Below are 12713 nucleotides of genomic sequence, written 5' to 3'. Positions count from 1 at the left end.
GTTTTACCAAACACAAAGATCCTGGCATGCTGTTTTGTCTTCACAATTCTGAAATGAGGCTCTGGAGTCCCATTCAAGCTACTTCTCCCAAATAAAAACCAAAAAGAAAGCAGCGCACCAGGAAGAAAGAGCCCAGCACAGAAGGGAGAAGGAGGCTGGCTGGGCCGCAACAGGAGCTGGAAATAAAGGCACTGTGCCCCAGCCAGCTGGGTCCCTGAGGCCCTTCCATTTCTGTTACTCTGTCATTGCTCTGGTGCTTTTCATAGGCGCAAACTGTGGCTGTAGGCCTCTCCTTTTGAACAGGATGAAATTATTCACACTGTGCCTTTCTCACCGCTTTGCCAAGGGCTTGCAAGCCTTCCAGTCCCGCAGACTTGCTCCATTTTCTCCGGAAGTCCCTGTTTCACCTGGTTCATGGGGCCCTTTTCCAATTTTCAAGAAATAGGATAATGCATATAGGGCCATGCTCTTAAACATTTTTTTCTTAAAAAACTTCAACTGGAAAAGGAAAGTTTCTAAGCAAATAGGAAAGTACATAAATTATAATAAAGCAGAAAGGAAAAAAAAAGCTCACACTGTTGCCAACCCCACCTCCCCAAATGGCAAACGGACATGTTTCTCTTTAAACTATTTCTATCTAGTTTTTTTTTTTTTTTTTTACAATTTTGCATCAATATATCATCTCACATCTCCTCACCATGTTGCTATGTCATTAGAAAACCGCCAGGCATTTAAACTGCTGCAGAGTAATACGTGTGCGCAGCATGCTTCACCAGCCTCCCATTTAGGCTGGATCCAATTTTGATATCATAAATACTGTCGGGTAGTTACCTTAATGTACACAGCTTTGTTTGCATTTGAGATTATTTCCTCAGGATAGGGTCCCACAAGAGGGCACAATAGGGTACAGACTTTAGAGCCAAACTGTCATGGGTTCAAATCTCATTCCTTGCTTCATGCCTGTGTGAGCCTCAGCAAATTCCTTAACCTCTCTGTGCCACTGATTCTGCATCTTTAAAATGATAACAAAACTTACTTCACAGAGTTGTTATGAGAACTGCCGTGAATATCTTAGTGTCTGACCCAAGCGCTGTGTGTTAAAAATGTAAATAAAAGGATGGGAGCATTTTTAAGGCTCTTAAGAGACGTTGTCTTTATAAACAATGATGTGTTCTCTGGCAGGAGGCCAGTCCTCTTTCAGCCAAGTCTTTTGGCACAGGTCCCAAGATATGGTCTTCACTATGAGGGTCAAGGACTGAATTAAGGACCCAGGACTATGGTTTTAGAAATATATTTACACAAACCTGCCTTTAACATAGAGAAATTCCATAGGGCTCTGGTAGGAATGGAGAAACTGAGCACAAGGACACCTGTACTGGGCTTACCCACTGTTGGCCTCTTAAGAAGTGGATTCACCAAGGGGCGCCTGGGTGGCTCAGTTGGTTAAGCGACTGCCTTCGGCTCAGGTCATGATCCTGAAGTCCCTGGATCGAGTCCCGCATGGGGCTCCCTGCTCGGCAGGGAGTCTGCTTCTCCCTCTGACCCTCCTCCCTCTCATGTGCTCTCTCTCTCTCTCTCTCAAATAAATAAATAAAATCTTAAAAAAAAAAGTGGATTCCCCAAGTCCTAAACCTCTCCGCTTTGAGGGAAGGGCAGGAGGGGGTTGGATGGGGTATGGGCTTCTTCTCTGCAGCTCTGACCCCGGGGGGCCTCATAGACAGCCATGGGTTTCGTGGTCTACCCGACTTCCACTGCTCCTTTCGGTAGGACCTTACAACATCCTCCAGGAGTGGCGATGGTCACAGTGTCTGGTAACTGAGCCCTCTTGCTCTTGCTCCGTGGGGAATGGGGCTGGAATGTTCTCCAGTGCTCACAGAACTGTTATGATGATGGAAACAGTCTATATCCATGCTGTCCCATAGGGTAGCCACTGGCCACCTGGAGCTGCTGAGTATTTGACTGTGGCAGGTGAGGCCTGGAAACTAAATTTTAATGAAGTGAATTAATTTAAATAGCCCTGCGTGTCTAGCGGCTCTCATCTTGGACAGCAACAGCTTTGCATGCGTTATGGTCACTGGGCCCTCCTAACAATGCTGTGAAATATTAATATCCCCCCTTATGGAGCTAAGCCACTTGGATGAGAGACTCGGATCTGTCTGACCTCCAGATCCATTCATTGCTGGGTTATCCTGCCTGGTGTGTGACCCTCAGTGTCTGCTTCTGGTGTGGGTAGAGAGAGAATGAGGCCATGCACTTTCTCCAGACATATGGTTGGAATGTCATAACTTTTTTTTTTTTTTTTTTTAAGTAAGCTCCAGGGATGTCTGGGTGGCTTAGTCGGTTAAGCGTCTGCCTTCGGCTCAGGTCATAATCCCAGGGTCCTAGGACAGAGCCCCGCATCAGGCTCCCTGGTCAGTGGGGAGCCTGCCACTCCCCCTGCTTGTGCTCGCTGACAAATAAATTTAAAAAAATCTTAAGAAAAAAATAAAATAAGCTCTATGCCCAACGTGGGGCTTGAACTCATGACCCTGAGATCAGGAGTTGCATGCTCTACCGAGTCAGCCCGGCGCCCCAATGTCATAACTTAACCCCTATGCCCCACCATCTGCCTGTTGGGGTGCCAGAAGATCTACAGAAAGTGGCTCGAGCCCCAAACTGCTCCCTATCTTGATCTCTTGGGGGTACATCCCTAGTCACATAGCAGCCTGCTGGTGGACTGATGACAGGCTCCTCTCTTTACATGTCTGACTCTGCTCAGATCCCACTAGAATGTACCGTGGCCAGGGCCATGTGAAATGTTTTCCTTGGCTCAGCAATTTGTTTTCACACTTTGCTGTGGGAAAGTTAAGTCAGGGAGTTCAGTCACTGAAGAGCATTTCGGACAGGTGAGAAACTTCAAACTGGTTGCCACTGGCTGAGGACACTGGAACTCTTCAAATGTCACCTGGGTGTCTTCCTTCAACTGTTTTCCTTTGTTTGAAGGCTTCTGCAGGCAGCAGACCAACAGTGTGCTGAATCTGCCTCAGGGGAAAATGGGTGTGCAAGTCCTAACCTTGCATTTCTATGGCTTTACTGTCTTTGGAAATCCTTTTCCCATTTGTTTCCTGATGTAGTTGGGTTCTAGGAGGGATTTATTAAAGGAAGACACAAAATACCATCTAGGGTTCAACTGAAACATAAATGTTTCAGGTTTTGTTCACTATCTTTGGCTATTTCTGACTAGTTATTTGTTTTAACTTTTTTAATCTTATATTTTAGTGTGAGATGTCATTTTAGATTCTCCAGAAACCTAGAGACTGTTGTTTTTATAAAAAACAAAGCTTAAGAGTGACAGTATTTTAGAAAGAGCTCCCTCTTTTTAGACTATCATCTTGGGTCACTGTTGGGTTTTCTTTATAAGCCCATGACATATATGGCCTTACCTCAAGGTATGTTGGTTTTATTGACCAGAGTATGTGTGTCAGCAACCCAAAGCTGGGGCGGTTCATACGAGTGAGAACAGAATGTTCTGCTTTCTCTGCACGGACTCAGAGTTTCTGGTCTAGTGGGAATTAATTAATTATCACATTCTTCTAGGTACTGTAATTACAAAGGGTATAAGGTGTGTCCTCACCAAGCTTACGAGCTCACACGGCAGAAGTGAGCAAAGTGGGCTGGTGTGAGGCGAGCAGAAGAGACAACAGGATGGTCAGGGGCTGACATCCGTTTCAGTGTTGGGGAGCAGTGGGGCGAGGCAGAAAGGGGAACCGGAGAGGACAAGCCCTGGTCTGGGGATGGTGGGGCAGGTGCACCTAAATTCTAGTCAAATGGCACATTTGGGAGTTCAGGCCTGATCTAATGCCGCCATTTGTCTGTTTATTCAATAGGTCTGGGCATCCACATGGAGAATAAAACATGACTTCTAAAATGCTGACAACTAATTAAAACTACCAAAGAACAATGCAGATTATCATGTACTGCCACATAAAACACATCTGTGGGCTGAATACAACTCCCCTGGGCTGCCCAGAGCCAGTGGGGAAACTGAGGTAAAGAGATGGTAATTGCTTGCGTGGCTGTGTGTCCCCACAAATGGCCAGCTTTTCCAAACCGCAAGGATGGCCCAGCTGTTTCTGGAAGATCCTACACTCAGCCCACGGAAAGGACTTTAAGAGTCTGTGGTCAGGGCAAAGAGCTTGGGAATGACCTTGATGTTTCTCTTTACATGGGGAAGATGCCAACACCTTTCTTGGAAACAGAAGAACTTAGTGACATGAGATGTTCAAAAGTAAAATTCAACTGAATAAATTCAAGATCAAATTGGCTTTATTCAGTGATTTATGAATCAGGCTGCATCCCATCTAGCAAGTAGAAAGGAGTTCCAAGGAGTTGTACAAGATGGGAGACTTGTATAAGCAGAAGGGGGCAGGGACAGGGAAAGAGTAGACGATCTCATCTTTCTTTGGGGGACAGAAGGGGTCTATCAGGCAGACTACTTCATTAGAGCTGACCAGGGAAATTCCAGACTGATTGGCTAAGCACATTTCTGGGGCAGGTTGAAACTGCAATTGGGTTAGGTATTACGTTTTGGTTTGGTGATATGGGCTTAGCACAAGTGACTCCATTTTGGACCTACTGTCTCTTTTTTAACAGAGGTGAACTTTTTAGAGCTGAGACAGAGTGCCCTCTGGGTCAGTAGCTGAGAACATGGGTTTGGGGGTTTGAATCGATCAGACTGAATACTAAGCTCTGCCATTTACTAGCTCTGGGACTCTGGGCAAATCGCTTCTGTGAGCCGGCTCAGTTTTCTCATTTATACAACAAGAACAAGAATTCCCACTTGAGAAGGGAGTTGTGAGGACTCCATGAGTCACTATATAGAGTGCTGGGAGCTAGGCCTGGCACATAGCTAGAGCTTTTATGGAAAGCTTATTATTAATAGCAATATTTATAATGTGAATGGGGGGAGAGACAGTCAATCATCCTGATTATCAAAATGCAATGGTGTGTAAGTGTGATGGACAATTAGCTCCCTGAGCCAAGAGCAGGGCTTGGGATCCAGAGGGAAGAGAACAAGAAACCACCTGCCCCCTGCTTTCAGAAGGCTTCCTCCAGCTGATTGGGGGTGGGGTGGGTCTTAGCCACAGATGAGGTTATTGCTTTGGCTCACCTGATGATCCAGGCTTGAGGTTGTTGGCTCTCACAAAGTTTATACCAGGCCCTGATCTGGTGGGGAAGGCATCAGAGGAAGAAAAACTAAGCTGAAATTTGGTCAGAACTTGGCAAAGACTTGTCCTCTTTCTCCAAAGACGATCCTCCCAACCCATAGCTGGGTGCATTGGGCACTGATGGAGGGGTGAATGCCTTCTGCCTGCCGCACTGGGAGGCTTTCTGATATCTGGGCCAGAGGCAAAACTTCCTTTCTGGGCTAGTGTTTTCCACAATGACTGGGCTACTAACAAAACAATCCCATCAGTCCTCCAGGGGTCCGATGTATATTTTAATAAAAATGACAATCATGAAGAATGACTGATGATCATCATCACCGTGGCTTGTATTTACCGGGTAGGGAGGGCTCAAGCTCTGCAGACACGACCTGGGGCCTCACACAGTCCTATCAGGAGGAAGGTAGCCAGCTCGCTTCATCAGGTGAGGCTTGAAGCCACCCAAGGGGCCTGCCCCCACTCACACAGCTGCACCTCCGAAAGAGGAAAGCCCCGCCCACCGCTTTTTCTGCGCAAGCTCTCCCGAGTCACAATAGCTCTTCGGCTAATGCATTGGACACCCTTAGCATCATGGTTAAGCACTCAGCTTCAGGAGCTAGACCGTCGACGTTTGACTGCAAGCTTTGCTCTGCGACCTGGGCACGAGCTCTCTGTGCCTAACTCGTGGGGTCATGAGGAGGATTACATGAGTTAGCACACAGATCAGGCCTGGAATGGTGTCTGGCGTGAAGCAAAAAAAGTTCAATAAATGCTAGCTTTTGTTAACATTTTAGTATCACTTACTGGTACTATTAAGTTGGACCATATGGAATTGCTACCTTTCTGCCAGTCATGACCTATAGAAATGGCAACTTCATATAGACGGGTGGTTTTTAATGGGGGCGGAGGGCGGATTTTCTTTCCTCCCACCCCTCAGGGGACATTTGGCAATCTGGAGACATTTTGATGGTCACCACAGTGAGGTGGTGGGGCTCCTGGCACCTAGTGGGTGGAGGCCAGGGCTGCTGCTAACATCCCTCCGTGCACAGCAAAGGATTACCCAGCCCCGGATGTCAATAGTGCCGAGGTTCAGTATGGGGCCACCTAAGAGTATTCGACTACGGACAGATTCATTTTCTTAAAACATCCCTTCCCCAAACCAACGTGGTTCCCACCACCTAGAGAATAAAGGCTCACTTCCAATAGGCTCTGGCCTCCCACTTGTCTCCAATCCTGTCTCCTCCTGCTGTAGCCACAACAGGTAGCCTATAGCAGCAGGTCCCCCGACACTCCAGGCCTAGAATAACCTCTCTCTTCTCCCCACTAGGCAAACCCTGACACCTGCTCTGGGGAGCTTTCCTCAAGTGCCTTTCTTCCCCAGGCTGGCTGACCACGGCAATCCCCAGTGGCTTTTAACTAATGTGACCCCTGGGTCCCATTCCTGGAGATGATTCAATGGGTTGGGGTGGGGCTTGGCTATACTTTAAGAAGCAGCCCCGGGGGGCTCATGCTCGGCCTGGCGTGGAAACCTCTGTGCACTGGCACACATCTTGATTTCCAAGCTGTTCTTCGTTCTGATACGGCGTATGTACACTAACCATTTGCATGGACTTCCAGCTTATTTTATTAGCTGTGCTATAAAGATGGTGGAGGGCAGAGACCTCTTTTTGGAGACACTGGCTGCTCAGAGGGATCCAATCCAACACCTTGCCCTCCAGAAATTCTAGAGTGAATTAAACTTGAATCCAGGACTCTTCAGACTTTGCAATAACCCAGGAGTGACCCAAGGTGCTTGTGAAAAATGCAGACCCCCAGGCTCCAACCCTCAAGGGCTCTGCCTCAGTGACTTTGAGCTGGGGCCCTGGAATCTGGACTTTTCACCAGCTGGGTATGAAGCAGCAGTCCCTCAGCCTGCTGCTCTGATCCTCCATGTCCAGCTTCCGGGGTCTCAGGCATGTCTCGTGGAGGTAAACGTTCTTGTAATTGGTTGCTGGGACGCCCGCAGCCCCAGAATCTCAGGACACGAGGGAACACTTACACACATGCTGGCTTGTCTTCCTGCACCAAAAACCTGCAGGTTCCATGGAAGCAGAACTGACTGTGGGAATCTGGGCAGTCATTAAAATGGGACACCACAGCTGCGGCCACGGGCGGGTCTGCTGGAGAGAGAGAAGACATTTGGCTCAGACCCATGGCTTAGCAAGACAAACCTGCAGGCCCTCACCAATCAAGGAGCAGGGGCGCCCTCTTGGCTGGGATTTCTAGTCCCTCCCTGCCTGTCGTCCTCAGCGCTCCCTCACTTTTCTAATGGCCAGTCCAGGACCAGAGATGCCTACATCACATGCTTCCCAGCAGGGCTGTATTATGCACTTACCAAGGTCAAAACCAAAACAATCTCTCCAAAAGATTCAGTGTAATTCAGAGATACCAGGGCAATTTTAGCTACCAGAGCATTTAAAGCCTATTCCCCACGAGACCTGATTTTATTTTTTTGCAAAGAGACAGTGATCATTCTTTTAAGAGAGCCTTCACAACACTGGTTTTTTAAAAAAGATTTTATTTATTTTTTGACAGAGAGAGATATCCAGAGAGGGAACACAAGCAGGGGGAGTGGGAGAGGGAGAAGCAGGCTTCCCCCAGAGCAGGGAGCCCGATGCAGGGCTCGATCCCAGGACCCTGGGATCATGACCTGAGCCGAAGGCAGACGCTTAACGACCGAGCCACCCAGGTGCCCCTACAAAACTCTGTTTTAAAGGCAAGAAACCAGAAGGTAATTACAGAGGAGTACTAAATGACCATTAAATTGATGCTGAAGAAGAACAGTTAATGACACAAAAAGATGCTCATGATACATTATTGTAAGTGAAACTGGTACATTTCCCATTTGGCCTGTAACGTATAATTCTACTGAAATAAACAGAAATTTAGATACAAAGAAGTCTGGGAAAGCTATACATAAAAATGGTAGCAAGAGGCTCTCCGGGGCAGGGGGATTAGGAGTGATCCCGCCATGAAGATGACTGAAAGCCCGGAAGTCCATCTGGGAGCAGCACACACAGTACCGAAAAAGCTGGGAGCTGGTGGGAAGGGCGGCAGAGTCTGGGAAAAAGGTCCCACTCACAGCCCTGGCTCCCGCCACTCACAAGAGCCTGGGGTGTTACCAAACCTTTCTGGGTTTTCCTTCCTTGGCTTTCAGACAGGAATAAAAACAGCCACCAGGAGTACCCTATGGAACAACACATGAACAGACCTGCTGACCAGCCCACAGGGCACCACTTTGGATTTATTTTAATGGACTCCAGTAGCCTTGTTTTGTCCAAATAACACTGGAGACCCAGTAGATAGCTATTTCAAGATGGCACGATAGATGCAGTTTCCATGCGTTTTCAAGAAGTCCTTTTATGCTTGTGTTTTGGGGAGTGGGTCTTTCTTACTTTTTTTTTTTGAAAAAAGTATGTTCTTAGAGCTCTTGCTCTTTGAGAAAAGGCAGACCATTTCTTATTGTGGGGTTTTAGACTACCACTAAATATTAAACTCACATTGCCATCTCTCCATTCATGAATTGCTTCTAGAAGTGTCATCTTTGGAAATCTCATAAGTCCAATGGAAAAACTGGAGGCTGAAAATTCAACGGATTTCCTGGTGCAGAAGGTGAGAGACTGCTTAGTGGCCCTGAGCCCGGGCTTAAGATGCAGAAACACAAGGGTCAGTCTGAATCCTGCCTCTGCCACTACTTGAGCTCCTCTGCCTGCCTCTGCTTCCATAAGATGGGGAGTCCACCTGCCTCCTGGCTGGCTCTGAGGGCTGACCAAAGCAAAAGTTGCTCAGTGCTGGACTCAGTACATGCTCTGGTACGTACCACTCGGCTGCTAGTTCTTCCATCACTGATAATCCCAAGATGCTAATGAATCTCCACGTGTGGTCAGACCATTATAGTATATAATCTCTCCCTCCCACCATAAATTCAGTGTAGTGTAACAAAAAATCCAAGTGTCCTTATAGACTTCCCCACGTGAGGACAGGCAGAGGCGCCCAAAGCCAGGTGGAGATGCCGACCCGGGGCTGCTGGCCAGCCTTGCCCCTGCTGTGGCAGGTCCCTGTCCAGCAGCGGCCTCCAGGACATGTGGTCCAACTGCCTCAGCTGGTAACAGCAAGCCTGCGAGTCTCAGGCCTGGGTGGTTGAGGAATGGGCTTGCTCACTTACAGACCGTGGATACCGGGATGTTGAGGCTGGAAGGGTCCGCTGCAGTTCACTAACTGGCTTCTCTGTGCTCATTAAACTTGTCAAAGAGCAAATACAAAAAGATGAGGGGCTGGAGACCAGTGGATCTAATTTGATTTAGACCCTGAAAAAGGCTTTTGATAAGCTCCACAAAAGGCCCTTTAGACGACTACCTCCAAGCAGCTAGTGGGAGACCCTTGTCAGGGTTCAGAGTTGGGCTCCTCAAATGTCTGTGGACCAGCAGCTTTATGCCCCCTGGAGCTCACCAGAGAGCCCAGTTCACAGGCCCTGCCCTTGGACCTACTGAATTAGGATCTTTGGGATGGTGCCCAAGAATCTCTGTGACAAGATTTCTAGGTGATTTTTTTCCCCAAAAGTCAAGTTTATTGAGATAGAATTGATGTAGCATACCCGGGCTCTCCAGGTCATTCTGATGTGCACTGATGTGGAGACCTGGGCTTGTATTATACACGAGATGCACTGTTCAGAGACAAAAGACCTCTTAGAAAAGCAAAACAACAGGGGTCTTGAAAGGGACCCTTTTTGGAGCTGGTCATCTGCCAGCTCTTCAAAACCCAAGTGGTACTAAGGCCTGCAATCTGCTCACATTCTTTGTGGTCAAGTGTCAGGTCACTGGATACGCACTAGAAGAACAACTCTGGATCTGTCCTTTGGGAACGCTACTCTCCAAAACGGATCAGTAAGGAGTAGATTCAAGGCCATGTTCTCAGTTAGCCTGTATTTATGGATATTTTGCCTCATCTCATAAATGACTCCAGGAGTCTTTATAAAAATAGGTCTCGTCAAAAGGGAATGCAAATGGGAAAGACATGCGAGAGAGAGCGAGAGAGAGACAGAGGCAGAGAAGGGGTGGGGAGAGAGGAACAGAGGGAGACAGAGACAGGCAGTGCAAAAGGGAAGGGGACATCAGGGCAAAGACGAATAAGGGGGAAGACAAAGAGGTTGGGTGTTAGGTTCATATACGAAAACATGCATCAGGCAGTCACGCCATGTGCTGAAGCTGAGTAGCATATGGAGCTCTATGCCTCCTAGCGCAGCCCAAGCAAGGACGCACAGGGGTCATCAGATGGAAATGTGCTCATTCTGCACATGCGGGGCAGGTTCAGCTTGGCCCAGGTCTATGGGCACAGAGCAACCCTCCTTCTGTGGCTGCTTTTGAAGAGGACTTATGTGTTACGGTGGACAATATCCTCCTCGATTTCCTGGTGACGAGGCAGAAGCATCCGCCAATGTAAACCCTCTGGGTGTCACGCAGCTCACTAAGAAGCCAAAGAGCCCAGGCCACGAGGATGGTCCCTGCCACGGTCATGGTGACGGCAGCTCACGCACGTCAGAGACCAGGATGAGCACGGGCGTCTGAGGCAGAACTCTGGCTCCATAATCCCACCTGCCTGACTCAGCCCAAGGCACTGAGGTGCCAAGGGAGCTCGATGCCAGTCGGCTATCATAATCACGAAAACACCATTTATTTTTAAAACCTTCTTCCTGATCACAAAAGCGATACATCGCTGTAGAAACCTTTTGTAAATGCCAATGTGACATTAAACAAAAGCACCTTAGAGTATAAAAAATAAAAGCAAGAGAATTATGTAAGTACATACTGTACACATGCACTCATGTAAACTACTGCTTCCTTCTGTTACTTGCATTTTTCCCCTTTGATATAATCACAAACATCTTAAGAGCAAGCACTTTGTTCAAGAATGGACACAGGGTGACGTCCTGACCCCAGATCCCAAGAAGCTCCATGTGTGTAATGTGCAGGGCGGGTCCTGTTTCCAGCAGCACACTTGGCAGCTTTGGGTTTACATGATCTGCACTTGAGAAGTGGAGGGGAAGGGGGGAACCAGACAGCGGTCCCGGGGCGGGGAGCCACACCGTGGCCCTGTGCTCTCCCTGTGCCACCTCAGTGCGAGCCAGCCAGCCACAGCATGAGGGGAGGCAGTGGGCACGCCGGCCCCTAGAATTGCCGCGCAGGCCTCACGGACCCCGGGGCCCAGAAGCCCCGCGCCAAGTGCGAAGCAGACCACAAGTGCCGGGCAGTGATCGTTCCCGTTCTAGGGCTTTTAAAGATGTTTGCCTCGGACACTACCAGAATCAGCAGAGAAAACTCCAGCACTGCAGCATGGTCAGGCCAGACACACAAGACCATTCCTGCTGATGTTCCCAGAAGCTTCCCCAAGGTTCCGGAGGAAAGGGAGTCTGGGGAAGGTCAGAAGGAGGAGAGGAGGGGCTCCCACTTTCTGCGTGTCTGCTATGTTACGGGTGCTGCTCGTGTATCACCTCTCCAATCCAGGCAGGGCAGGCAGTCACGCCAGGTGGAGGATTTGCTCAGTAACTTCAATCAAAATGAGCTTTACAAGGAAACCCCCAAATTCCCAGCTTTGTCCCAGAGAATGAGTGTCTCTTTTTCCCTTCCTCCTTCTCTCTCTCTCCCCCTACTCTTTCTCTACCTTCCTCTACTCTCTTGCCTTTTCCCCTCATAATTTGTCTTTCTTTTCTTTCTAAAAACTCAAGGAAATATCAAGTGGAGGAAGGAAAAGCCTAGATAGTTACATAGGAAAGGAAGGCAGTGAAGGCCAACAGGCAAGTCCAAGGAGGACCCCCCAGAAGTCCAGACACTGGCTGCACTCCCCTGGGCTCTGGACCCTGCGTTTGTCTCCTCCAGGCCCCGATCCGAGTCTGATTAGTCCTCAGGGCTTGACTGGAAAACTAAATGCTCCCATTTTTGGAACAGACCTCATACCAAGCCCATCCATAGCTGGAATTTCAAAGCCTCAGTTCCTGTTGCTCTGAAATTTATGAGAGGCCTCTGACACCATTAAGCAAACGGACATCTTGCAGACACCATGGTCTCCAGGGAAGCTGTGGAAGCTTTGCCCAGAGACCAAAGACCCACTAATAGGGCCCGGAGCCCAGCTCCACTCATGGGAAAAGGGTATGGAATAGTGATCAAGGGGCACGAAAACCAGGGATTCAATTCACAGGACGGGTCTCTCCAGCTCAGGAGGGCCAGGGAGGCAGCCATGTGGACAGTTCCCCGAGAAGCAGCATCCACACCACCAAGTGCAACCACCCCTTTTGCAGAGCAGCCCTACTTGGACTTTCTGGGTGGGTCAGGGGGAGCCTGCCGAAGCGGTGGCCCTCCCTCTCTTCCCAGATGTTAGAAGTTGCGGACACGTTTGCCCATTGCAAAGCTTACGTCATTTATAGCCATTTCATCACTTCCTCAAATATCACGGCTAACTCTGTGACAATTTAATAACGACGCCTGGCTTTTTAGTCAG

At 48.6% G+C, this 12713-nt stretch overlaps 1 protein-coding gene across 2 annotated transcripts in view; it reads right to left on the bottom strand.

Annotated features, from left to right (window-relative positions):
• The window catches only part of TGFA (transforming growth factor alpha), a 105846-nt gene that overhangs the window by 12152 nt on the left and 80981 nt on the right, over positions 1–12713 (bottom strand). Inside the window, exon 3 of one of the 2 annotated variants that reach the window (XM_073897561.1) lies at positions 7222–7339. In XM_073897561.1, coding sequence (XP_073753662.1) covers positions 7222–7339 — 118 coding nt within the window. Of the gene's footprint in view, positions 1–7221; positions 7343–12713 lie in introns of both variants that reach the window. The other variant, XM_073897560.1, reaches the window with a different exon arrangement.

This window comes from Callorhinus ursinus, unplaced genomic scaffold (assembly GCF_003265705.2).
Source record: "Callorhinus ursinus isolate GAN/ISIS: 27379988/994484 unplaced genomic scaffold, GSC_fseal_2.0 scaffold10, whole genome shotgun sequence".
Lineage (NCBI taxonomy): Eukaryota > Metazoa > Chordata > Mammalia > Carnivora > Otariidae > Callorhinus > Callorhinus ursinus.
This window is presented reverse-complemented; position numbering and strand designations above follow the sequence as displayed.